This window comes from Balearica regulorum, chromosome W (genome assembly GCF_011004875.1).
Source record: "Balearica regulorum gibbericeps isolate bBalReg1 chromosome W, bBalReg1.pri, whole genome shotgun sequence".
NCBI classification, from domain to species: domain Eukaryota; kingdom Metazoa; phylum Chordata; class Aves; order Gruiformes; family Gruidae; genus Balearica; species Balearica regulorum.
The window spans coordinates 22024240-22052148 of NC_046219.1; the positions used below are offsets into that span (position 1 = coordinate 22024240).

At 47.8% G+C, this 27909-nt stretch overlaps 1 protein-coding gene across 1 annotated transcript in view; it reads left to right on the plus strand.

Annotated features, from left to right (window-relative positions):
* The window catches only part of LOC104641284 (ubiquitin-associated protein 2), a 35435-nt gene extending 8881 nt beyond the window's left edge, over positions 1–26554 (plus strand). Inside the window, exons 5-12 of the mRNA XM_075739014.1 lie at positions 2636–2683; positions 15401–15479; positions 18916–19130; positions 20465–20564; positions 20648–20755; positions 22704–22771; positions 23770–23961; positions 25495–26554. Coding sequence (XP_075595129.1) covers positions 2636–2683; positions 15401–15479; positions 18916–19130; positions 20465–20564; positions 20648–20755; positions 22704–22771; positions 23770–23961; positions 25495–25590 — 906 coding nt within the window. The 3' untranslated portion in view covers positions 25591–26554. The remainder of the gene's footprint in view (positions 1–2635; positions 2684–15400; positions 15480–18915; positions 19131–20464; positions 20565–20647; positions 20756–22703; positions 22772–23769; positions 23962–25494) is intronic.
* Positions 26555–27909: the final 1355 nt, after the last annotated feature.

Here is a 27909-nt window from a genome sequence, read left to right on the forward strand (position 1 = left end):
AGTGCATTCACCAGGCAGGTGCAGGACAACTAGGGGATCAGGCCCAGCCAGCATGGGTTCATGAAAGGCAGGGCCTGCTTGACCAACCTGATCTCCTTCTTATGACTAGGTGACCCGCCAAGTGGATGAGGGAAAGGCTGTGGATGTTATCTACCTGGACTTTGGTAAAGCCTTCGATACTGTCTCCCACAGCATTCTCCTAGAGAAGCTGGCGGCTCATGGCTTAGACAGGTGCACTCTTCACTGGGTAACAAACTGGCTGGAAGGCCGAGCCCAGAACGGTGAACGGAGTTAAATCCAGTTGGCGGCCGGTCACAAGGTGGTGTTCCCCAGGGCTCAGTCTTGGGGCCAGTCTTGTTTAATATCTTTACCAATGATCTGGAGGAGGGGATTGAGTACGCCCTCAGTAAGTTTGCAGATGACACCAAGTTGGACAGGAGTGTCGATCTGTTTGAGGGTAGAACGGCTCTGCAGAGGGATCTGGACAGGCTGGATCGATGGGCCGAGGCCAACTGTGTGAGGTTTAACAAGGCCAAGTGCTGGGTCCTGCACGTGGGTCACAACAACCCCATGCAATGCTACAGGCTTGGGGAAGAGTGGCTGGAAAGCTGCCTGGCGGAAAAGGACCTGGGGGTGCTGGTTGACAGCCGGCTGAACATGAGCCAGCAGTGTGCCCAGGTGGCCAAGAAGGCCAACAGCATCCTGGCTTGTATCAGGAATAGTGTGGCCAGCAGGACTAGGGAAGTGATTGTGCCCCTGTACTCGGCTCTGGTGAGGCTGCACCTCGAATACTGTGTTCAGTTTTGGGTCCCTCAGTACAAGGAGGACATTGAGGTTCTGGAATGTGTCCAGAGAAGGGCAACGAAGCTGGTGAAGGGTCTGGAGCACAAGTCTTATGAGGAGCGGCTGAGGGAACTGGGGTTGTTTAGCCTGGAGAAGAGGAGGCTGAGGGGAGACCTTATCACTCTCTACAACTACCTGAAAGGACATTGTAGCAAGGTGGGTGTTGGTCTCTCCTCCCAAGTAACAAGTGATAGGACAAGAGGAACTGGCCTCAAGTTGTGCCAGGAGAGGTTTAGATTGGATATTAGGAGAAATTTCTTCACCGAAAGAGTGGTCAAGCATTGGAACAGGCTGCCCAGAGAGGTGGTGGAGTCACCATCCCTGGAGGTGTTCCAAAAATGCGTAGACGTGGCACTTTGGGACATGGTTTAGTAGGCATGGTGGTGTTGGGTTGATGGTTGGACTTGATGATCTTGGAGGTCTTTTCCAACCTTTATGATTCTATGATTCCTGTTGGCACATGTTGCACCTGGAATTCCTGTTCCAAATGTTGAAGAATGTGTGAAATGTATTCAGTGAGGGTTTAGTGTTGATAGTAAACTGCAGAACTGTTGGTACAGACCTGATTTGGCTGCTGTTGAAGCTAAACATGTGTGTTGCTATGGTTTTCAGTGGTATTGTTGTCCCAAATCTGGGTTCTTCACCTGGTGTGCAAAGAGTCAATATCACACACAGAGTCGAGATATTTGTTTATTTAAATTCTGACCAGAATAGGGTGCTGGGCATCTAACACCAGGCAGCGCACCAAGTACATCAAGCGTGCTTTTTTTATAACAAGATGTAGCTGATTGGTGTTCTTAAACTTCCCTATCCACCTTTCACCTGCCCTCATCATACATATGCATTTTACTTTGTTTCAAACATTTGAGGAGGTGGTCTAATTAGCATGCTCATTATTCATAAAGTGGTGTACATTTTAGTATTAAAATCAATACAAGTGAGTTGAGAATACACTATTTCTTGATACTATTCCAAGGCTAGATATATTTTATATACACTTACAATAGGGAAATAATACTTTGAAGAGTCCTATTGTTCTAAATCCTTGGTCCATTGGAGATCCTATCCTGGTTACTGTAGTTTCAGAACATACTGTTAAGGATACTTGAGGTGGCATATACTTTGCACAGTCTTAACCCTTATTTTTCCAACATCAGTATCAGGTTTTAGGCTCTTTGAGTAAAATTAGATTCATTTAGGTTTGTGTTACTGGAATAGATTTACTATAGTAATGGTTGAAATGTGCCACGTGTCCTGTCTGTCATTCCTTGAAAGATTGCACATAGCTTTTTGATGTCTGATCAGGATCAATATATTTTTGGTTATCTGTTTTTTGAATCAGAAACTTTAATTTTTCTGTATCACACTGAATGCGAAGGGATACCATAGGTTGCTTTGTGGTCTAGTCATTAAATCTTAAATCCTGCTATTCTCAGAATTAATGATTGACGCAAAGAAGGCTGTTGCTCTTACTCCCAAATCTGAACGCCCTGTAGATTTTTCACAAGTTGATGAATGATGCATCTGTGAAAACAGTATTGAAGATGGGACAGTCATACTCTCCTCAGAGGACTGTTGTCACCAAGAAACAACATCAGAGTGACAAGCCATTTTAAACTTAGCTCTACTAGCCTTAAAATGCTACAGTGCGCCATGGTAGCACAATGCGACGTATAGCTGTACACCTTTAAAATAGACTGGGCCTAGGTCAAATTCTATTTAAAGCCCCAAATTGGTCAGCGTCAGAGAAAAGTGTTGTAATGATGTTTTATTTTTATCTGTTTTTAAACAGATTTATGGTTATGATGATCTCCAGATGCTTCAATCCAGGCTGCCAATGGTAAGTAAATGGCTTGGTTTGTTTAATTTTAAACAAGTTATCTTCAGTGTTGATCATTTGTGCAACACAAATTGGTTCATTTGATGGTGATTAAGAGCTTATCCTTATATTCTATATTCTGTTTTTTTTAAATACCCACAGTTTCTCTATGTGGTGTAAATTGATATAGAGCAACTGTTGTATCATGCATTTGTCCATCTGCAAATTCTGTAAATAGAAACAAGTGTGCTCTATGCTTTAGAGTGGAGAAATATTTAATTGTTGTAGCAACAGTATGACATCTTGTCAAGTCTAGTTGAAATCTGAGTGTGAATGTTTTATCAAGAGGTAGGGTTGAACAGCAAGTACACAAATTGTCAGCCAGTGGGTGAATCTGACAGGTTTTGGAGGCACTCATAGGTGGAGATCTTTGTGTATGCATCATGGCAACAAATACAGGTGAGCTGCAGGAGGGAGAGTACATGAAGTGTTCTTCCTTACCTGGATCCAGAATGTAAATGACCTATGAAAGAAGCTGAGAGTTTAGGTTCACAAAGAGCCTCACCCTAGATTGCGGAAAGGTAAAGAATTTTGTTTTCAGAAAACTAGGATAAGGAACTCAGAGAGAAAGTTTGGTAGTATGTAACTGAGAAAAGTCACAGAATTAAGTGATGCAGTGTATCCCTAGAAGCAGAAATGGAGCAATGATCAGTGATCTGGGAAAAAAGTATCACTGGATGAATGCCATAGTTAGAGGTCCAAGTCAGTACCAGGTCTTCCATGTGGAGTCGGGGAACAGCCAGAGTCAGATAGTCAAAGGTGAGTACAGGGATGTCCCAAACATAACCCTGTCCAGCTGCACATCCAGAATAAAAAAAAAATGGCCTCATTAATTAAGATTTTATCTACCCAATGAAGGCATGATCCTTGGAAGAATTGTTGACTGAAATAAATGGGATGATTTTCAGAGCAGCAAAATCATAGAATCATAGAATGATTTGGGTTGGAAGGGACCTTAAAGATCATCTAGTTCCAACCCCCCTGCTGCGGGCAGGGACACCCTCCACTAGACCACGTTGCCCAAAGCCTCATCCAACCTGGCCTTGAACACTTCCAGGGATGGGGCATCCACAACCTCTCTGGGCAACCTGTTCCAGTACCTCACCACCCTCACAGTAAAGAATTTCTTTCTAACATCTAATCTAAATCGACCCTCCTTCAGCTTAAACCCATTACCCCTTGTCCTGTCACTACACTCCCTGATAAACAGTCCCTCACCATCTTGCCTGTAGGCCCCCTTCAGGTACTGGAAAGCTGCAATTAGATCTCCCCGGAGCTGCCTTTTCTCCAGGCTGAAGAATCCCAACTCTCTCAGCCTGTCCTCATAGGAGAGGTGCTCCAGCCCTCTGGTCAGCTTCGTGGCCCTCCTCTGGACTCGCTCCAACAGCTCCATGTCTTTCTTGTACTGGGGCCCCCAGAGCTGGATGCAGTGCTCCAGGTGAGGTCTCACGAGAGCCGAGTAGAGGGGCAGGATCACCTCCCTTGACCTGCTGGTCACACCTCTTTTGATGCAGCCCAGGACACAGTTGGCTTTCTGGGCTGCAAGCGCACACTGCCGGCTCATGTTGAGCTTCTCATCAATCAACACCCCCAAGTCCTTCTCCTCGGGGCTGCTTTCAATCCATTCCTCGCCCAGCCTATAGTCGTGCTTGAGATTGCCCTGACCCACGTGCAGGACCTTGCACTTGGCCTTGTTGAACTTCATGCGGTTTGCACGGGCCCACCTCTCCAGCCTGTCAAGGTCCCTCTGGATGGCATCCCTTCCCTCCAGCGTGTCGACCACACCACACAGCTTGGGGTCATCGGCAAACTTGCTGAGGGTGCATTCGATCCCATTGTCTGTGTTGCCGACAAAGCTGTTGAACAGTGCCGGTCCCAGTACCGACCCCTGAGGAATGCCACTCGTCACCGTTCTCCACTTGGACATTGAGCTGTTAATGACAAATGACAAAATATATTTGCAGTTCTGGGGCCGGGAGAGACATGGTTACATTGGTAGGAGACAAAATGTTTTCTAGGAGTGTTGTTCAAATTTTATCAGCCTGTGCTTCTTTTATCAGGCTTTTATCGGCCTGTTCGCTCAATTTTTTCTTGCGCTCTGAGCAGGAGTGCTTTTTCCATGTAGCTGTACCACAGGGCCATGCAGAGGCTGGAGCAGAGCATGCCTCTTGGTGGGGGAGGTTTGGGTCTGAGGGGCCAGGAGCTGAGAATTGTTGTTGTTGTTTACATGTAGTGACAACAAATGGAAAGGAGAAATGAATGGCTAATATGTAATCTAAAATAAATACAATAAAGCACACAGAGAAAAAAAAATTATTAACCTGTCCATTCAGTCCAAGAGAAAATGTAAGGATTCATACCTTCTCTGTGTTGCCCTGGAATAGTTTGTGCTGTAAGGTATTTTCAAGCAGTGCAACGAGACAGTAGCTAAACTCAGCCTAATCAAAGTGATCTCTGCTGTGCCTCTCCTTCATCAGCCAATCTAAACAGGGATGGAAGGTGGAAAATATTGAGGAGATAAGGACCAAAGAGAAGATTCTGATGGTGATGGCTAAACCGTGTGTCCTGGTTTCGGCTAGGATAGAGTTAATTTTCACAAGAAGCTGGGAGGGGACACAGCCAGGACAGTTGACCCAAACTAGCCAAAGGGATATTCCATACCATGTGACATCATGCTCAGCATAAAAGGGGGCTAGTCAGGGAGAGGTGGGGCGGCTCTGGGCAGCTCCAGGACAGTCTGAGTGTGGATGTGTATAGTTGTCGGGTCCTCAGGTGAGAAACTGCATTGTGTGTCACCCATTTTGTATATTCTAAGTACTTTTGTTGTTATTTTCCTCTTCCTTTGCTGTCCTAGTAAACCATCCTTATCCCAGCTCATGAGTTTTATCTTTGTTTTCCAATTCTCCTCCCCATCCTGCCGGGGGGAGAGGTGAATGAGCAGCTGCGTGGTGCTCAGCTGCTGGCTGGGGCTAAACCACGACAGTCCTTTTTGGTGCCCAATGTGGGACACAAAGGGTTGAGATAAGGACAGATCTGACGAGAGCGTGTTAAAACAAAGTTGTGATAAGTATTTATAATATTATTGAAACAGTCACTGGTCACAATGGTGTTTTGTTTGTTCACGTGGTTGTGGTATGTAAACCTGTAGTTTCTGTATGTATTTCCTCTGGCACTGTTTATCACCTCTGGGAGAGGGGTCAGGATTCTCATTTTGTTGTACTGTGTGATATCGACTTATGATATAACAACATCAATGGTCATGAGCTTAAACTGGTATTTGTATGGGGCCTTGCTATCATGTCTGTACCTTGGATGACATCTCTCAGAATTGATTAATAATCACATCCAATCTATGGGGAAGATGATGGGGATACTTTTTCCTGCTCTTTCACCTCCCCTTTTCCATTAAGGCTGGTTACAACAGCTTTTGAAAATTTTGAGTGCCCTTGGGATGTTCAAGCCAGCATGTTCCTATTGCTAGGTCTCCTGAATGTGTTCCAAGTCCTGCTCAGGGTTAGAAAAAATGTTTTAAGAATACCACCCAGAGATCTGCCCTAAGACTGAATAGTCAGGGCTGGCATGGCATGTGGGAGAATATGGGCGGGTATCTAGAGAACTTCCCACCTCCAATGGTTTGGAGCTTCACTCCTGAACAACTACAGGACCCTGATGAAGTGATAGAATATTTGAAAGGAAAACGCTGTGGCTATTCCAAGGAGGCACAACTTACTGCCCTGTGCTGGGCCCTGGCCAGTATCTACCAAACACTACTCGATAGTAGGCAGCGCCATCAGGGGGAAGAGAGCGAAAACAGACCCACAGGCACTGTGGCTACCCAAGCCCCAGCGACAGGCACTGTGGCTACCTCAACCCCGGCAACAGGCACTGTGGCGACTCAAACCCCAGTGACATGCACTGTAGCTGAGCCAAAAAAACAACCCATACTGATATCACTCACCCCTATACACAAGAAGAAATACACAACAAAAATAGTTTGTTTAGTGAGGGATGATGATGAACTGGGACCATCACGAGAACAGGAGGAAGAGGCAGAACCAGAAGTGATCACTCAATCCCTGTCCCTGAGTGAGCTGCAAGATATGTGGAAAGATTTCAGCCGCCTTCCAGGGGAGCACATCATTACCTGGCTGCTCTGATGCTGAGATAACTTCAGGGATAACACGGCCAGTAGCCTGGAACTGGAGGGCAGGGAGGCCAAGCAGCTGGGATCCCTGTCTAGGGAAGGGGGCACTGACAAGGCAATTGGGAAAAAGGCACAAGCCCTCAGCCTCTGGAGGTGACTCCTGTCAAGCGTGAGGGAAAGGTATCGCTTGAGTGAAGATGTTGTATGTCGGCCAGGCAAGTGGACCACCATGGAGAGAGGTATCCAGTACCTGAGGGAATTAGCCATGCAGGAGATGGTTTATTATTTACCCAGACATTGCACAATTACCCAGATCCTGATGAAGTCCAATGTACCCAATCCATGTGATGGAGGTTTGTAAGGAGCACACCATCGTCATACGCCAACTCATTGGCAGTAATAGACTGGGAAGGTGAAGACGCACCAGTGGTGGATGAAGTTACTGGCTGACTCTGGCAGTGTGAAGAAAGTGTCCCTCCCCCCCTCGTCTCAACTGTGGAGAAACTGTCCTGGAAGGTCCAGCAACTTGAAGAGAATATATCCTATTCCCCACCTGTATGGACCAGTATCTCAGCTATTCGGAGTAAGCATTCCTCTGCTCCAGAGAGAGGATATAGAGGGTACACACCACGAGGCATCCTGTGGTTTTACCTGTGTAACCACAGAGAGGACATGAGGAAGTGGGATGGAAAACCTACGTTGACCCTACAGGCATGAGTACGTGAGTTGCAAGGCAAAACAGTCACAAAAGGGGATTCTTCCAGGAAAAATGCCACTCCAGGTTCCAGCGGGCAGTTCCCCAGACCGAGTGAAAGGCCTACTCGTATGTGTGATCCTCTTGAAGGGACCTTTAAGTCATTTTTGCAAGAAGTGAGTAGCGAATATGATGAGCAGGATTAGAGGGGCCCTGCCTCCAGCCAGGTGGAGGAAAGGGACAATTGGGTGTATTGGACTGTGTGGATCCGATGGCCTTGGCAGGTCACATCCACAAGAGTATAAGGCTCTAGTGGACACTGGTGTACAGTGTACCCTAATGCCATCAAGTTATGAAGGAGTGGAACCCGTGTATGTTTCTGGAGTGACAGAGAGATCTCAACAGCTAACTGTACTGGAGGCTGAAGTGAGTCTAACTGGGAATGAGTGGGAAAAGCACCCCATCGTGACTGGGCCAGAGGCTCCATGCATCCTGGGCATAGACTACCTCCGGAGAGGGTATTTCAAGGACCCAAAAGGGTACCGATGGGCTTTTGGTATAGCTGCCTTGGAGAAGGAGGAAACTGAACAGTTGTCTACTGTTCCCGGTCTCTCAGAGGACCCTTCTGTTGTGGGATTGCTCATGGTCGACAAACAGCAGGTGCTGATCGCTACCACAACGGTGTACTGGCAGCAATACCGCACCAACCGAGACTCCCTGGTTCCCATCCATAAGCTGATTGGTCAACTGGAGAGCCAAGGAGTGATCAGCAGAACCCACTCACCCTTCAACAGTCCCATATGGCCAGTGCGGAAGTCCAATGGAGAGTGGAGGCTGACAGTGGACTATCGTGGCCTGAATGAAGTCACACCGCTGATGAGTGCTGCCGTGCCAGACATGCTGGAACTTCAATATGAACTGGAGTCAAAGGCAGCCAAGTGGTATGCCACAATGGATATAGCTAATGCATTTTTCTTGATCCCTGTGGTGGCAGGGTGTAGGCCACAGTTTGCCTTCACTTGGAGGGGCGTCCAGTACACCTGGAACCGACTGCCCCAGGGGTGGAAACACAGCCCCACCATTTGCCATGGCCTGATCCAGAGTGCCCTGGAAAAGGGTGAAGCCCCAGAGCACCTGCAATACATTGATGACATCATTGTATGGGGCAACTCAGCAGAGGAAGTTTCTGAGAAAGGGAAGAAAACAATCCAAATCCTGCTGCAGGCTGGCTTTGCCATAAAGCGAAGTAAGGTGAAGGGGCCTGTGCAGGAAATCCAATTTTTAGGCATAAGGTGGCATGATGGGCAGTGTCAGATCCCAATGGATGTGATCAACAAAATAGCAGCCATGTCCCCATCAACCAACAAAAAGGAACCACAAACTTTTTTCGGCATTGTGGGTTTCTAGTGAATGCATATTCCAATTTACAGTCTGAGTGTAAGCCCTCTCTCTCAGGTGACCTGGAAGAACAAGAATTTCAAATGGGGCCCTGAGCAACAACAAGCTTTCGAACAAATTAAACAAGAAATAGTTCATGCCGTAGCCCTTGGGCCAGTCTGGGCAGGACCAGATGTGAAAACTGTGCTGTACACCGCAGCCGGGGAGAATGGCCCTACCTGGAGTCTCTGGCAGAAAGCACCAGGGGAGACTCGGGGATACAGAGGATCCGAGGCCCGCTACACGCCAACGGAAAAGGAGATATTGGCAGCCTAGGAAGGTGTTCGAGCTGCTTCAGAGGTGATTGGCACTGAAGCACAGCTCCTCCTGGCACCCCCACTCCCAGTGCTGGGCTGGATGTTCAAAGAGAGGGCTCCTTCTACACACCATGCAACCGATGCTACGTGGACTAAGTGGACTGCACTGATCACACAACGGGCTAGAATAGGAAGCCCCAGTCGTCCAGGAATTCTGGAAGTGATAAAAGACTGGCCAGAAGGGAAAGATTTGGGAATGTCGCCAGAGGAGGAGGTGACACGTCCTGAAGAAGCCCCACCATATAACAAACTAACAGAAGATGAGAAGCCATATTCCCTGTTCGCAGATGGGTCCTGTCACATTGTGGGAAAGCATTGGAGGTGGAAGGCTGCTGTATGGAATCCTACACAACAAGTCTCAGAAGCTGCCGAAGGACAAGGTAAATTGAGCCCGTTTGCAGAGGTGAAAGCCACCCAGCTGGCTCTAGACATTGCTGAAAGAGAAAAGTGGCCGATGCTCTACCTCTATACTGACTCATGGATGGTGGCCAATGCCCTGTGGGGGTGGTTACAGCAGTGGAAGCAGAGCAACTGGCAGGGCAGAGGCAAACCCACCTGGGCTGCCCCATTGTGGCGAGATATGGCTGCTCAACTAGAGAAGCTGGTTGTAAAGGTACGTCACGTAGATGCCCACGTACCCAAGAGTCGGGCCACTGAGGAACATCAGAACAACCAGCAGGCGGATCCAAGCTGCTAAGATTGAAGTGGCTCAGGTGGATCTGGACTGGCAACATAAGGGTGAATTATTTATAGCCCATGGTGGGCCCATGACATCTCAGGCCACCAAGGAAGAGATGCAAAATATAGGTGGGCTCCCGATTGAGGGGTGGACTTGACCATGGACGCAAAACATATGCTGCAGTGAAGCAAGCCAAGTGGTTAAGCTCTCGTGGAATGGAGGACGATGGCTGAAATATAAATATGAGGAGGCCTGGCACATTGATTGCATCACACTCCCACAAACACACCAGGGCAAGCACTATGTACTTACAATGGTGGAAGCAACCACTGGATGGCTGGAAACATATCCTGTGCCCCATGCCACTGCCCGGAACACTATCCTGGGCCTTGAAAAGCAAGTCCTGTGGCAACATAGCACCCCAGAGAGAATTGAGTCACACAACGGGACTCATTTTCGGAACAACCTCATAGACACCTGGGCCAAAGAGCATGGCATCGAGTGGGTCTATCACATCCCCTATCACGCACCAGCCTCTGGGAAAATCCAACGATACAATGGACTGCTAAAGACTACCCTGAGAGCAATGGGTGGTGGGACCCTCAAACACTGGGACAGACATTTAGCAAAGGCCACCTGGTTAGTTAACACTCGGGCATCTACCAATCGAGCTGGCCCTGCCCAATCAAAATTCCCACGCCCAGTAGAAGGGGATAAAGTTCCTGTAGTGCACATAGAGAATATGTTGGGTAAAACAGTCTGGGTTATCCCTGCTTCAGGCAAAGGCAAGCCCATCTGCGGGATTGCTTTTGCTCAGGGACCAGGGTGCACTTGGTGGGTGATGAGAGAGGATGGGGAAGTCCGATGTGTACCCCAAGGGGATTTGATTTTGGGTGAGAACAGCCAAGAAATTAAATTGTATGATGTTAATTGCTAAATATCCCTATCATTGTATGTCATCATTGCTACAAGTGCTATATGCTGTATCAATGGTATTACAGTAAGAATCACCCAAATCAATGAAGGATGGACTTTGATGAAACCGAGCAGAGTTCAGGTATGATAGAACTAGAACTGACTTCAGCAACCGGTGCCCAGCAACTTCCTTGAAAATGACATCTTCAACGCACAGACGGTGAGCATGGACCATGCCGGATACACCAGCCGTGAAAACTCCGGATGTAGCGTGCAACACTCCATTACCATACACCATTTCTCCTGCCTTGAAAAGACTGTTAAGATAGATGGGGCCCAAAGTCATGGACTAAATGAACTCAGCGGACATTTCAGATGGATGGCTCATAGACTAAGGAAACGATATCTCTGTGTGTGTGTGTGTGCACATGTATATATATATCAAAGACATAGAAAGTGGTGGTGATTAATTGGACATGTAGGATCTGGGCATGACGTAGATGGTATGGAATAAAGGGTGGATAATGTCTTGGTTTCAACTAGGATAGAGTTAATTTTCAGCAGAAGCTGGGAGGGGACACAGCCAGGAGAGGTGACCCAAACTAGCCAAAGGGGTATTCCATATCATATGATGTCTGCTCATCATAAAAGGGGGCTAGTCAGGGAGGGGTAGGGTGGCTCCGGGTGGCTCCAGGAGGGTCTGAGTATGGGATGAGTGTTGGGTTGGTAGTCAGGTCAGTAAATTGCCTTGTGTTATCACCCATTGTGTATATTCTGTTACAAGTACTGTTGTTATTTCCCTCTCCCTTTGCTGTCCCAGTACACTGTCATTATCCCAACCCATGAGGCTATTGCCTTTGTTTTCCCATTCTCCTCCCCATCCCACTGAGCAGGGCTGGGGGAGGATTGAGTGAGTGAGTGGCTGCGTGGTGCTCAGCTGCCGGCTAGGGCTAAACCAGGATAGTGATTTTTGCTATTTTTGCCAATTGAGTAATTTTTCATTACTATTGTCTCATCGTGCTGTGTGGAGGAAAAGGTCCTGTAGAAGCAATTAATTTTTTCCAATTTCTAGTGTTTGCCTGGTGAAATTCTTGTGTCTTATATTATGCTCTCGTACTACTGGAACTTCTCAGTTTCTCTTTTTTTTTTTTTTTAATCACTCTGAGTGCATAATTTCTTTCCATTTTTTTAACTTCTTTTTCAATAGTCTGTTTTGCTTTGGAGCTCCTGAGTACAATCTGGTGCTGAGGGGGTAGGTAGTATCAGAGGAGGTTGCTGATGTTTTGTCCAGTGATGCTTTTGGATATATCCCCAGGAATGGATTTCCCACAACCTCCCTTATCCCTCTTCTGGTTTTGTATCACCTTCATGGTAAAGATAATAGTGTGTTTATTCTTTCATGTTTTAATTCCTTGTGTTCCAGCTTGTGTAGTTACCTCTCCTCTCTGTTTTTACATCTGAGGAGGATTTGCTTTCCTCAGCTACATCAGAGAAGACAGCCAATGAGTATGTCCCTGCCTGGAATCACAGGGTATTTCTGGTTAGAAGAATATCAGTACTGTAGTACAACTCAGAAGTTGCATCTTGAGGGGTCCTGCTGTGTACCTGAATATATTTGGTCCCACTTGTTTTCTCGCTCTGCAGCTGCATGAGAAGTACCCATTTGCGTTTGCATGGAGCAGTGTCCTTGCAGTGATGTGGTGGTGGAGGTGGTGTTACTGAGCATGAAGAACAACCTCTTTGTCCCATGCGGGCGTAGACCAAAGCTGCTGAATTATTTTGTTGTCTTGCTCGGGCTTACCTGGGGAGGGCAAAGCACCCAGGGGCAGATATTTTTGGGGGTGTGGTGGTTGGAGGGCAAAGGAGCAACTGGTGGTAAGTGGGCAGTTTCCTTCATGGGGAATGCTGTGCTGGTCTGTGCTGGTTGGTTTGGACCATGTTGGGTGGTGATGTTTGGGGGATGTATCTTTTTGTTTTCTTAGGATATGTTGAGGTGAAGAAGGCCTAGGCTGATGTGCTCTATGCAGTGAGGCAGATCCCCACGGCCACTGGTGTGTGAGCACAGGCAGGAGCATCCTGGGCCAGTTGTGGTGGTTGTAGGAGAGCAATGAGCAGTCCTGGGCATCTCCTATGTTTTTTTGTGGCTTTTTGGTGGTTTTTGGGTGGGATTGGTAGCACTGGGGTGCTATTCCTTGTCCAAATCTCTGCAAGCCTTGGTGGGTCTCCTCCTTGCCTCTTTGAGGATGCACCTTGTCCATGCCACCCTGCTTGACCCCAAGCAGTGCTGTGGCATTGCTGAATGTTTGGTTGTGTTGGGGTGGTATTTTGGAGGTGACTTTCATGTCTTGGTAGCGGGAGAGGGTTGGGAAGGGAGAGGGTGAATGGTGGGAGAGGAGGAGCATGCAGGGCAGGCATCATGTCATCTGGGCAAGTGTGTGCTCTGAGGGTCTGGCATCAGTGGGAGATGCCTGTGTGTTTGGAGGATCATGGTGGGTCCCTGAGAGTGGCCTGCTGTCTGAAGCCTTCAGTTGGGGCAGGAGGCATCGGTGGGATGGGCTGCAGGAGAGAGGCTCATCCCTGCCTGCCTGCAGAGACCCTGTCTTTGCCTGTCAGGTATATGCATGATGACCACCTCTTTTTTTTTTTTTTTTAAAGTCTGTATTTCCAACAAGTGAATAAATAAATAACATATATAAATATATAAATTAATGGCCAGATAAATAGAGTTCTGTGATAAGTAGTCATTGCTGTGAAAGTCCCGCAGTGTCCATGGGGACTTTCCCCTCCATTAGGGGAGGTTGCAGTCTGGACGGGCTAGATAATGCCGTGGGTAATAAATACCACCTCTCTCCCCATCACCTTGTGGTTGTCCATGAGTGTGCAGTGCAGCAATTTCCTCCTTCTTCCTTTCCAGCGGAGGTGTGGCTGTGGTGCGGGTGCATGGACTGTGCCACAGCCTGGCCTTGGCCTTGCCATGGTCATGCCTGTTTCCCCATTGGCACGATCTCCTGGATGGAAAAGATGTGAGCAGTGCTGAGCAATCCCAGCCTGGGTGTAGGAGACGGGGGGGTGATGCGCAGAAATGCAGCAAGGTGGAAGGTGCTGTCAACTCTGAGAAAGCAGTTGAGATGCTGGGGAATTTGCAGAGGCAGGTATGAAGAAGAGGAGGATGCTTTTCCAGTGTTGAAGACTGTGGAAATGGATACATTAGTGGTTAAAGCATTAACTCTTGATGGATTGGAAGTGGTGAGGAGTAAACAACCAGAATTAGGAGGAAAACTGCTTAGTAGAGTACCAGCCCCACATGTGTAGCTCACCCAGAGAGAGAAGGGCAAACTTTTTATCTCCCAAACTGAAGACAAAATGCTGCTTTGGTTTTGCCAGCATGTCCTGTCATCTCGAAGTGTGAGATTTCTAGGGTGAGGACTGTCTTAAATTCCTCTAGAGGACCTAGAATGATCTAAGGCAGTGGTCTCCGCCTTTTTTGATCATGCACCTCATCAGTAAAAAAATTTGTGAACACTTGCTGCCAGTATATTTTTATTTATAAATTATATACATATACTCCTGTACTAATATGTATATTATAAAACATACACAAAAAATAAAAATTAAAAAAAGATGAGAGAAAAGTTAAACACTATTTAATTTTTTTTTTTATAATTTTATTTATTAATGTCCTGGGTTCGGCTGGGATAGAGTTAATTTTCAGCAGAAGCTGGGATGGGACACAGCCAGGACAGGTGACCCAAACTAGCCAAAGGGAGTATTCCATACCATATGGCATCATGCTCAGTATATAAAGGGGGCTGGCTGGGGGGGATGGGATGGGCATCTGGCTCCCGGGGGGGGGGGGGGGGAGGGGTGAGCGAGTGGCCGTGTGGCGCTTACCACGACATAATGGTACCAAAAACATTTTCTTCATGCACACCAATGGATTGTCTTGCACACCTCACTTTGGAGACTACTGATATAAGCTCTCCTGTAACGTAGTTTAAATAAATTTTCCAGTCATCAGGTGATAACTCCATTTTTTTTTTAATGTTTGTGCTGTTTTCTTAGCTGACGCTTTTACTTTTAGAAAACAGGGCATGGTACAAGGGCAAAACCTTTATACTACATCCATGTTGCGATTATGGTCCTGGCCTGACTCCTTGATGGTCTGTTGCTTTTCCACGTGCAGTCTCGCTGGAATATGACAGCTTGGAGCTGAGGGTTGGGAGGGGAAAGCATTTAGTTGTTACCTTTAACTTACAATTAAGAGATGAACTATTTCTACATGATAATAAAAATGTCTATAAACTATTTATTTTAAAGTTACGGATTAAAGTAAATCTTCAGCTCTGCTGTAAGTGATAAGGTCAGCTTGTGCCCAAGCTTCCTTTAGTTCTTGCTTTTTAAATTTTCTTATGCATATAATACAGGGTTCATAAGAGCTGTCCAGCTCTGTTACAGTTTCAATTATTAATACACAATATTGTCTCTTTCTAAGGATTACTATGGAATTACATTCCCTGCTCCTGCAACCTTGACAGGCAGAGATGGGAGCCTTGCTAACAACCCGTACTCAGGTGAGTGCTATTTAAAGATGAGGATGTAAGTGAGATGTGCTGGTTTCTAAAAGCAGGTCATCCTGCCATTGCTGAAAGAGCAGTCATTTTTCCCTTCTGTAAGTAGTTACAGCCATTGGTCCAAACTAGTCAAACAAAAGCGAGCATCTGCCTCTCAACCCTGACACTGATTTTTTTTTTTTCCTTTTTTTTGCTTTGTGGTTTTGGTCAGTAATTCCTATGTGACTTCTGGGAGTAAGTTGGATAGCCTTTGAGAAGTGCAAAATTGTTACGAATATAAACAGCAGAGTCATCTAGTGCCCTTCCTAAGCATGTACAGATGCTTGAAAAATATTCCATAGCTTAATCATTCTTCTCAAAATTCATCTGGCTTGCTTTCCTTTTTTGGCACTGGAATAGCCACCCCCCCCAGCAACTCCACATACTCTGTTACTGCTATTTTAGCACTTGTATGTTCCCAGAAGGAGCTGCATCTAGCAGGCTCTCCCTCACCCTCTCCAAATCTAATGGACTTCATGTAATCATAGAATGGTTTGGGTTGGAAGGGACATCAATTATCATATAGTATCATGAGCAGGGACATCCTCCACTAGACCAGGTTGCCCAAAGCCTCATCCAACCTGGCCTTAAACACTTCCAGGGAGGGGGCATCCACAGCTTCTCTGGGCAACCTGTTCCAGTGCCTCACCACCCTCACAGTAAAGAATTTCTTCCTCATATCTAACCTAAATTTACCCTCTTAGTTTAAAGCCACTACCTATCACTACTTGCCCTAGGAAACAGTCCCTCCCCATCTTGCCTGTAGGCCCCCTTCAGGTACTGGAAGGCCACAATAAGGTCTTCCTGGAGCCTTCTCTTCTCCAGGCTGAACAACCCCAACTCTCTCAGCCTCTCTTCATAGGAGAGGTGCTCCAGCCCTCTGATCAGCTTCGTGGCCCTCCTCTGGACTCTCTCCAACAGCTCCATGTCTCTCCTGTACTGGGGCCCCCAGAGCTGGATGCAGTGCTCCAGGTGGGGTCTCACGAGAGCCGAGTAGAGGGGCAGGATCACCTCCCTCGATCTGCTGGTCACACCTCTTTTGATGCAGCCCAGGACACAGTTGGCTTTCCGGGCTGCGAGCACATGTTGCCGGGTCATATACAGCTTTTCATCCACCAGTACCCCCCAGGTCTTTCCTCCTCAGGGCTACTCTGAATCCATTCCTCGCCCAGCCTATAGTCGTGCTTGAGATTGCCCTGACCCACATGCAGGACCTTGCACTTGGCCTTGGTGAACTTCATGCGGTTTGCACGGGCCCACCTCTCCAGCCTGTCAAGGTCCCTCTGGATGGCATCCCTTCCCTCCAGCGTGTCGACCACACCACACAGCTTGGGGTCATCGGCAAACTTGCTGAGGGTGCACTCGATCCTGCTGTCCATGTCACCATTCCCAAAAGCATGTGGTCTAAGAAGCCCTTCTTCATTCTTGCTCTTGCTTTTCTGTTATCAGTGTGCAAAGTGGTTTTCTTTCACTGCCATCTGATTACAGCTTAAAACTGTAGCAATAGGTGTTATAATTCCTATAATGCAGGTGTGATGGGTTGACCCTGGCTGGGGGCCAGGTGCCCACCAGAGCCGCTCTATCACTCGCCTCATTCACTAGACAGGGGAGAAAAAGTACAAAAAAAAGCTTGTGGGTCGAGATAAGGACAGGGAGAGATCACTCACTAATTATCATCAGGAGCAAAACAGACTGAACTTAGAGAGGGAATTCATCTAATTTATTACCAAGCGAATCAGAGTAGAGGAATGAGAAATAAAATCAAATTTTAAAACACCCCCCCCACCCCTCCCATCTTCCTGGGCTTAACGTCACTCCTGGTTTCTACCTCCTCCTCCCCCAGCGGCACAGGGGGATGGGGAATGGGGGTTGTGGTCAGGTCATCACGCGGTGTTTCTGCCGCTCCTTCCTCCTCAGAGGGAGGACTCCTCACACTCTTCCCCTGCCCCAGCATGGGGTCCCTCTCATGGGAGACAGTCCTCCATGAACTTCTCCAATGTGGGTCCTTCCCACAGGGTGCAGACCTTCAGAAACTGCTCCAGCGTAGGTCCCCCATGGGGTCACAAGTCCTGCCAGCAAACCTGCTCTGGCATGGGCTCCTCTCTCCACGGGTCCACAGGTCCTGCCAGGAGCTTGCTCCAGCGCGGGCTTCCCACGGGGCCACAGCCTCCTTCAGGTGCCTCCACCTGCTCCGGCGTGGGGTCCTCCATGGGCTGCAGGTGGAATCTCTACACCCCCTCATCCTTCCTCCATGGGCTGCTGCAGGGGGACAGCCTGCCTCACCATGGTCTTCACCATGGGCTGCAGGGGGATCTCTGCTCCGGCACCTGGAGCACCTCCTGCCCCTCCTTCTGCACTGACCTTGGTGTCTGCAGAGTTTCTTACATCTTCTCACTCCTCTCTCTGGCTGCAAAAGCTGCCGCTAGGTTGTTTTTTTTCCTTAAATATCTTATCACAGAGGTGCTACCACTGTTGCTAATTGGCTCAGCCTTGGCCAGCGGCTCAGACACAGGGGAAGCTTCTAGCAGCTTCTCACAGAAGCCACCCCTGTAGCGCGCGCACACCCTGCTACCAAAACCTTGCCATGCAAACCCAAAACAGCTGGTATTAAATGTTGTCATACTTTTTGGTAACCAACATAAAGCAATACTAGTTGAGAATAATATAGATGCGATTGATATATGTAATCTCCCTAAAAACATGTGAACATGCTGTTCTGTAGGCTGCCAGAAAATGCAAGTGTTTGGCAGTTTTCTGCTTTGTAATCACTTCTCTCGGGAGGCTGCTTTTGGGTTAATAACCAAATTTCCCTTCCTACTTCAATAAAGTGACCCGCGATGCAAGCTTTGCTTTCTTGGCCTTCAGCTACTGTCTCCAGAACTTTGGTGGTGTGAGGAACTGGACATCTAACTAGTCATGCTTGACAAATAAACATTGACAAAAATATGCTCGTCACTGCCTGTCAATCCTAAGTTGTTACTACAAGTCAAGTTCATGGGCTTTCAGCCCATGAAGCTTAGTTAATCGGTTTAACCTGCAGGAGAGTCACACTTTAACCCAACAGCCATATGCTCTTTGGCTATTTGCCATACTTCTGCTTTTAACATGTTTTATTGCAGTGATCTGATAGTAATGAATCTGCTCAGACCATGTGAGATAAGCAAGTATTGGTATCTCCATTTTATCAGTGGATTAGCCATGGCACATGAACAGGCAATGTCCTTGTGGCTGTCAGGAACAGAGACCAGGAGAGTTCTTCCCATGAACAACTGCAACCTTTCAAGTGTAGGATGTGCTCTCTTCTGTAGTTGTCTACTTGTATTCAGAGGATTTGACTCCTTTGAATCCTCCACTTTTGGAGTGGCTTTTATAGCTTTTCTGATTCTTTCTTTTGCAGGTGATGTAACAAAATTTGGCCGTGGGGATTCTGCCTCCCCTGCTCCTGCTACCACACTTGCCCAGCCACAGCCGAGCCAGACGCAGACTCACCATACAACTCAGCAGCCCTTCCTCAACCCGACCCTGCCCCCAGGGTACAGCTACACTGGGTTACCTTATTATGCTGGTGTGCCCAGTGTACCCAGTGCGTTCCAGTATGGGCCAACCATGTTTGTAAGTGTGACAGCCTAAACTGTAACCCTCCCTTCATGCCTCTGTTTTTTTCCTCTCTCCAGCCCAAACCTTCTACATCTTGGAATCATAGAATGGTTTTGGTTCGAAGGGACCTTTAAAGATCATCTAGTCCAACCCCCCTGCCATGGGCAGGGACACCCTCCACTAGATCAGGCTGCTCAAAGCCTCATCCAACCTGGTCTTTGAACACTTCCAGGGATGGGGCATCCACAACCTCTCTGGGCAACCTGTTCCAGTGCCTCACCACCCTCACAGTAAAGAATTTCTTCCTTATGTCCAATCTAAATCCACTCTCAGTTTAAAACTGTTGTCCCTTGTCCTGTCACTACAGGCTCTGGTAAAAACTCTCTCTGTCTCTCTTATAAGCTCCCTTTAAGTATTGAAAGGCTGCAAGCCTTCTGTTCTCCAGGCTGAACAACTCCAACTCTCTCAGCCTTTCTTCACAGGAGAGGTGTTTCAGCCCTCTGATATTGTTTTCATAGTCCTCCTCTGAAACTGCTCGAACAGGTGCATGTCTGTTTTGTGCTGGGGGCCCTAGAACTGGATATTGTACTCCAGGTGGGGTCTCATGACAGTGGAGTAGAGTCATCTTCCCCAGTCTGCAAGGGATCTCCAAAAATGTGCCAGCATGAGAAAATAGCTACAGTGTCTTTCCCAAGAAAACAGGAAATTTAAAAGGCCAGAACTCATGAACTCCTGTGCAGGTTACTCTAAATAGCAGGCAGCTGCAGCTCATGGACTCAGTGTTCCTGAAAGCCCGTAGCAGCATCTGGAGAGTCAAAGGGAGATCCAAAGCTGAGTCAGCGAGCCAAGAGTGCCTAGCAAATCCTTTTGTCATTAAGTCAGAGAGCAGCACTGGTAGTCTCAGGAGGGAGAATGTTATTTGGGAAGAGGTGATGCTCCAGGCAGAAGTCTATTTTACAGCCCTGTAGGACTGTGTTTTATGAAATAGCCTCAGGCAGGAGTTTCATTTGATTCTGGAGGAGTGTGGTTGTTCCCTCTTGGGTTTGTGGGTAAGAATTTAAGAATGGTTTACAGCCAGTGTATGAAAGAAATACACAGCCTGTTCTGAGATAGGGTTGCACTGCAATCAGAGGGGCAGCTCTAGCAGAAAACTTGGGGCTTGCACAAAGCCACTACAGCAAGTTACTGCTGGAAGCATGAGTGCCATGTCCCATGCCATCCCAGTGCTTCCAATCCCAGATTAAATTTCCCACGAGGTGGAGGTGCCTTCCCAACTAGATGGCAGAGGGAGCTTGTTTTGTGTGCCATTCCCCAGTTAACGGCGCCTTTTGTTCCCTTCCTTTGTCCAGGTACCTCCAGCATCTGCTAAACAGCATGGAGTCAGCCTCAACACTGCCTCGACTCCTTTCCAGCAAGCGAGTGGCTATGGGCAGCACGGCTATGGAGCAGGTATGCTCACCACTGCGCTTTTCACGTGAGCATCTGCAGAGCCACTTGCACACTGTAACACCTTGTCTTGTACACACCGGCAGGCTATGATGACTTAACGCAGGGAACGGCAGCTGGAGATTACAGCAAAGGAGGCTACAGTGGATCATCTCAAGCACAAAACAAATCTGCTGGCACTGGACCTGGGAAAGGTAACACTGGAGGTTGCTCTTGAGTGGGATTTAGTAGGGCAAACTCCCAGTGCTGTGCAGTCAACACAGCAGCCAGTTCTAAACAGGGTCACGATCTGTGGTGTTTCTCCATCTTCCATATACAAAATGCTTTTTTAATGGCCCAAGTGTTCCTTCTAAACCTCATGGCTGAACTTTGGATTTGTGTGGCTGATGCGCAGCTTTGTCCACAATTATACATGGGAGAAATGGGAGCTGTTTCCTCTGCCAAAGTTTTCTTTGCTGAAGAATAGTGGTCCTGCAGCGATGTCGTGTTTTTCAAACCTAAGCAATTGGATGCTGCTGCTGAAATGGTCCTCTGCCAAATGAAGCCTATATTTTTGAGTTTCTTGTAAGCACTTGAGATAACCAGGCAGTTCACACATCTCTGGGCTGTTGTTTCAGCTGCTGTCTGTACACCTTGTAACTCATTGCATAGTTTCATGCCTGGAAATGTTTCCTTTGTGACTGTAAAGGCTGAAGACTTTATATAGCTTATATGAAAGCTTTATTCTGCACATGCTGGTTAGACCTGAGAAATGTATACTGAACTGCTTGGCACTAACTAGTTCATCCTTGGTCTTAAGCAAATACCAAGCATTTGCTGTGCATTTGAAACACCAACTGGACTGTCTTCGGCCAAGAGCAGATTGCACTCTCCTCTGTGGAGGAACAATCCAAAAAAGAGCAATATGTCCTAGGAAGGTTACAACCTTAGAGCAGTGCACATCCTGAGTCCAGTCCTCTGATTCACTGGCCAAAGGAACCGCTGTTTTTATTCTGATCCAAGTGAAATGATTAGAGACAGTCTTTATAAGATTGTGAATAAGTGGCTGGTTTGAGAGGCACCTTTCTGATAAGTGAGTGTTTCTAAGCCTGTTGTGGCACTAGCCAGTCATAGAATCATTTTGGTTGGAAAAGACCTTTAAGATCATCAAGTCCAACTGCTAACCTAGCACTGCCAAGTCCACCACTAAACCATGTCCCTAAGTGCCACATCTACGCATCTTTTAAATACCTCCAGGGATGGTGACTCCACCACTTCCCTGGGCAGCCTGTGCCAATGCTTGCCTACTCTTTCAGTGAAGAAATTTTTCCTATTATCCAATCTAAACCTCTCCTGGCACAACTTGAGGCCATTTCCTCTTGTTGTTACTTAGGAGAAGGGACCAACAACCATCTGGCTACATCCTCCTTTCAGGTAGTTGTAGAGAGCGATAAGGTCTCCTCTCAGCCTCCTTTCTCCAGGCTAAACAACCCCAGTTCCCTCAGCCGCTCCTCATAAGACCTGTGCTCTAGACTCTTCACCAGCTTCATTGCCCTTCTCTGGACACGCTCCAGCACCTCAATGTCTTTTTTTTTTTTGTAGTGAGGGCCCAAAATTGAATGCAGTACTCAGTCCAGGTGGAAGCCAGCTTGAATTCTCTCAGGGCAGAGGAGCATTGCAGACCTCACCCTTCTGCAGGATGTAAAAGGACAAGGGCTCAAATGTGTAGCAGATGCTGAGTCTCATAGCTCAGTGTACTACTGGAAAGCTCTTGAATGCTGCAGTAGAGCCAAATGCATCCCTAATCCTAGGGGAAAGCTGGCTTTTTGTGAGCTTAAATGAGTGTTTGGTGCAGTCAGCTGCTGCCTGGTGAAGTGTATTTGAATCCAAGCGGTAACCACTGGGTTGTGGACATGGGCTGGTTTCCTGCTTTGCAGCAGGAGTGAAGAACTGAGTCCTTTCTTCTGTTCCCATGTGGGTTGCTGTGGGTCTGACAGCACTGAGAACCCCACTGGGCTGGCCAGCAGCAGGGCATGTGGTGCAGCAGCTGTGGACAAAGATGCATCCACCAAGGCTGCCGGAGGTGCTGGGAGCAAATCATGGGGCTCATGCTGGGTGGTGGATGACTTTCTCATTGTTGGTAGCTTTTTTTTTGTTTTCTAGGTGTTTCTGTGACCTCAAGTAACACAGGTGTGCCTGATATCAGTGGCTCAGTCTATAACAAGACTCAGGTGAGCAACACTGGACCCTCCTCCCCTGTGGCCTGAGGCCAGGCTGGTGGCTGGGACCATTCCCAGGCCAGTCAGTCTCAGGGTCATCAGGCTGTGGCATTTCTTACACTGGCTCTGTTTGCTGTTGAAGAGGAATCTTGCCCTTTGTCCCACCGCTTCTGCATGTCAGCTCCTGATGTCAACTGCTGGCATAGGCACAGTGCTCTATGCTGCCGCATGCTGCCCCATGTGTGCTATGTCCTCAGTGCAAATGAAGTGTGATGGCACTAATGTTTTTAGTCAAAATAGCCCCCAAAGGAGGTGAGTTGAGAGGACATTTGCTTTTTCACCAGAGACACCAGTCAGTAGTGCCCACCCCTAACACCCGAGGGTCCCTGTCCCACACTCTCCTGTGGCCATTGCTAAGCATACACTTCCCAGGGAAAGCAGAAAGCACTTTGACAAGATGTGTGTGCAGTGGGCTTATGTCCAGCTCTTGTTTTCCCATCCTTGCACCCTTGGCTGGGGTAATGGGTGTCTGGCTATGATCCATGCTTACAGGTAGGAAGCCAGCTCTCAGCTACATGCTTGGCATTAGGGGGGGTCACGCTTTGGCCAGGGGAAGGAAAAATCTCATTGCAAGTTGTTCTTGTGTTTTTGTTGGGCCTCCCTGGATAAGTAGAGTAATTCCAGCCTGAGCCCCCACAATGTGTGAAGGACTGATTTCAGGCAGCTGCTGCCATCCCATGTCCCACTGAGTAAAAAGAGGTCAGGGAAGAAAGGAACGCAGTAGCTGTGGAAATAAAAATAATATAAAATGTTGGAGGCATTAGTGCAGAAGTATGGGTGAAAACAGGAGCTGAAACTGATCTGCTGAAGTGCTCACAGGTGTGACGGCTTATTCATGGGGTTGGTGAAAGGTGAGGTGATGTGTGTTTGGGCCACTCTTGTTCTTGTCTGGTCACTGTGTGGCTGCTCACACCGGTCTCTTGATACTATCCACCTTGCCTCCTGTGCAGACATTTGACAAGCAGGGATTCCACACTGGCACACCGCCTCCTTTCAGCCTGCCCTCTGCTCTCGGATCGACTGGGCCCCTGAACCCTGGTGCTGCCCCAGGTTATGCTCCAGCCCCATTTCTCCATATCCTGCCTGCGCATCAGCAGCCTCATTCCCAGATGCTGCATCACCATCTTCAGCAAGATGGGCAGGTGAGTCAGCCCCTTTGACATCTACAGCATGCCTGAGAGCAGATTGCTCCTACTCACGTCCCAGCAGAGTCTTGGGGGTTTTTGCTTCCTTCTGGTTCTTGCTTTGCTCATTGGGAAAGGGCCTTGACAATGATTGCAGACTGACAGACCTGAAGCTGTTGACCAGCTTGGGGAGGGATCCTCATGAAGTTCAACAAGGGGAAGTGCAAAGTCCTGTCCCTGGAGAGGAAGCATATGTATATGTTGGGGGCCAAAGCAGCTTGGCAGAAAAAGCCCTGGGCATCCTGGTAGACACCAAGTTGACTGTGAGCCAACAGTGTGCCCTTGCTGCAAAGAAGGCTAATAGTATCCTGGGCTGCATTAGGTAAAGTACTGCCAGCAGGTCGAGGAAGGTGATCCTTCCTCTTTACTCAGCACTGGTGAGGCCTCACCTGGAGTCCTGTGTCCAGTTCTGGGCTTCCCAGTACAAGAGATACATGGATGTACTGGAGAATCCAACAAAGGGCCACAAGGATGATGAAGGGATCTCTCCTATGAGGACAGGCTGAGAGAGCTGGGACTGTTCAGCCTGGAGAAGAGAAGGCTCGAGAGGGATCTTATCAATGTATATAAATACCTGAAGGAATTGTGTAAAGGGAATGGAGCCAGGCTCCTTTTAGTGGTATCCAGTGACGGGACCAGAGGCAATGGGCACAGAATGAAATACAGGAGATTCCCTCTGAACATCAAGAAACACTTTTTTACCAGGACGGTGACCAAGCACTGGCACAGGTTGCCCAGGGAAGTTGTGGAGTCTCCATCCTTGGAGCTGTCTGGACATGGCCCTGGGCAACTGGCTCTAGGTGACCCTGCTTGAGCAGAGGGATGGGACAAGATACCTCAGCCAGTCTATGATTTTGTGAAGAGGCCATCCTGATGTGGGGCGTGGAGAGATGAGGTGTGAAGCTGAGGCAGGTACTGCTGTCCTCTGGCTGCAGCAGGAGAGCAGGATGTGAGCACTTGTACTGTAACTCAGGGTGGGGGGTGGGGGGAATCAAGCATCCCCTTGCAAGTTGCATGTTGGCTCTGATTTCTGATTTGGTTTCACCAGCCCATGTGTTTCCTTTCCTTGCTATAAATGTTCCCTGAGAAAAAGAGTGTGTTCTGCCTTAGAGTCCAGAAGTAGGAAATGACTTCTCTCTCCAAATGTGTGACATCCTTGGCTGGTGCACTACCTCCACTTACCTTGAGAGCTCCTTTGCTGTCCACAGTCCTGCTCCTCTCCTTCCTTGTGCTTGAACCTGTCTTGGGTGGGGGGCAGTGGGATGGTGCATCCCCATGCTCCTGCTTGGAGTCTCTGTGGCTGTTGGTCCTGGATTGCAAGATGCAGAGATGTTGCAGAGCAGAAATAGATCTGTTCGGGGCGGGGGAGCATTGCTGTGTTGGTGGGTGTCAGGGCTGTCCCTGGGGGTGGCAGCTCTTCTGGTGATGTATGGACAGGCTTGTTTTCCTGGGAGTGCTGGTGCCCACATCTTGTTCCTTTCCAATTTCTAGGGTGGATCTGGCCAACGCAACCAACCCAGCACCATGCAGCAAAAGTCTCAGGCTACCAAAACCACCTATGGCACTTCTCCATACTGGACAAACTAAATCTGAAAGCGAGGGGGGGGGGGGAATGAAAGAAGAAGAGGAAAAAAGAGAAAAAGAAAAAAGCCCACTCCTAGAATTATTAGGAAAAGTAACTGCTCAGCCAAACATCTGTGCGGGGAGAACTACAGCCAGCCAGCCATCCTCTGTGTGACTCACCTGCTTCCTCTTTGAGTTGCTGTTGTATGTAATATATTTATGTATGTATTTGTAAATGTAATAGAGCCTAAATGTGGGGGGTTTTTTTGCATCTTGCAGCTAGTTTTATTTTCTTTGTAGGAAAACTAATTATTCATTTACCATCTCCACCAGGGCATCCTTCCTTTTTTTTTAAGCTTTGTCTTTGACAGAATTATAAACTGCACCATTGTTTTGGAGCTGGAGCCTGTTTATTTAATGCAGTGCTAAATTCAGGCAATAAGGAGGCCTGCACCCCTGCCCCCCCCAAAAAAAGAAATAAAATCAAGATATGTCCTGTTGGCTTGATTTCTACCTCCAGCTGCCAATATAACTGTTACTTTAAAGAAGGGGGAAAAAAAAAAGGAAAGAAAAAAGTTTTGTTTGCCTTCCTTTTTTCCCTGAGCTACAGCCTCAACCTTTCTATTTTTAAATTTTTGAATAATAAAGGAAAGCCTTTCTTTTTTTCTTTTTTTGTTTCTCTAGCAAGAGACTTGGGATGGCTCAGTGTGTACTGGAACCTCCTTTGCATCATTAAAGGCAAAAACTATGTAGCAGTTTCTTTAAAGTATAGTGTCTTGTTCTCTTTTTTGCCCTAAGCCACCCTGCCCAGGAAAGCCAGAGCTACTGGATAGAAGCTTCACCTATCCATCCCCACTTTTTTTTAAAACAAAGACCATGGAGGCAACTCCTTGTCCTTCTTGTCCTGCACCAGTGTGGTAAATGTTTTAGGAGTTTAATTTCTTTTTAATCCTTCTTCCACCTAATAAAGATCTGAGCTTATCACTGATATTTGTCTGCATTTTCAAAGACTCCAGGAGCAGTTTTGAGTTTACAGCCTATCCCTTTCCACCTGCTCCTGCAACAAAAGCTGAGCAGGGAGGGTAAGAGCAGCAGGTGCATTTGCAGGGGATGCTGAATACCATGACAACCATGAGTGCAGCTCAGTGCTGAGAGCTCATAGGCAGCTGTAGTGGGGATGGGATCCTAGGCAGCACTCTGATTTCTGCCATAAATATCATGTTTCTGCCTTTGGTGTCCTCTGGCAGAGCAGCTGGGATAGGTAAGGAGGGAGCACAGCTGTAGCACTGTCCTCCCTTGCTTTACCCATGAGGTCTATGGCCTCCACGAGGAGGAAGGTCAGTGGTGAGGTCTCCTGAGGGACAGCTCCTGTCCCAGGCTCATCATCCTCAGCATCCTGGCCCCTCACAACAGAGGAGATGGGTAAATGTGAAGCCACATGTGTCCATGACTTTTTTTTTTGTACTTCCCAATTATGTTTCAAGATCCACAAGAAAAAAAAAAATTAAAAAAAAAAATCCTTTTTCTACCATGAGAACCACTTTTCTTTCTTAGAATCACATTTTCACTAGCTCTCAGGTCCTGTAGGACCCAGTTGGCTTGGAAGTCAGCGTGTCACCCAGCCCTCCCCCTACCTCTGAGCAGCACAACATGAACTGCACTGGCATTCCTCTGCTGCAGCTCAAGTTTTGATAATAGTCAAACCAGCTGCTGCTCCAAGGCCTTAGCAGCTGCTGTTCCACTGCTGCCAGCTTTGGGACCTGAATGTCAAGGAGGGCAAGAATGTTTCTGTAGACTGGGAACTTACCAGGTTGTACAGGGGCTGCACCAGCCTCTGAGCCTGCAGGGCTTACAGCAGTGGCACCTCATTTACCCCATGGTCAGAGCTGCTGCCTCACAGGAGTTATTCTTTGAAAAAACAAACTTCCCTCAAAGCCAGCCACACACACTTAGTTTCTTGTTTATAGAAATCCACTGCTGCCCCACAGGGGTGGGTTAGTCCTTGCTTGCGTGTCAGGGTCCAGAAGGCAAAAGGCAACATGTGAGAGCTGGTGCCAGCACACAGCAGCCTCCTGAGCCTTAGGTTTGTTGCAGAGTAGTTACAACAGAGACTCCCTCACAAAGAGTTCAGTAACACTTCTCTGCTATTCCCCAGCTGCTTCCATCCTCAGCCATGGCTGTGGGCCTATAAGGGCAGTGCTTCCACACCTGGAGGTGATAGGCTGTGTTGCCCTCCAGCACCCTCCTCTTCCCCAGCACAAGGCAGCAAAGGCAACTCCAGCACCTTCCCAACTGCTCTGGAATCTTGCCCACAGACAGTGCTGTGCAGTCAGCCACACACAG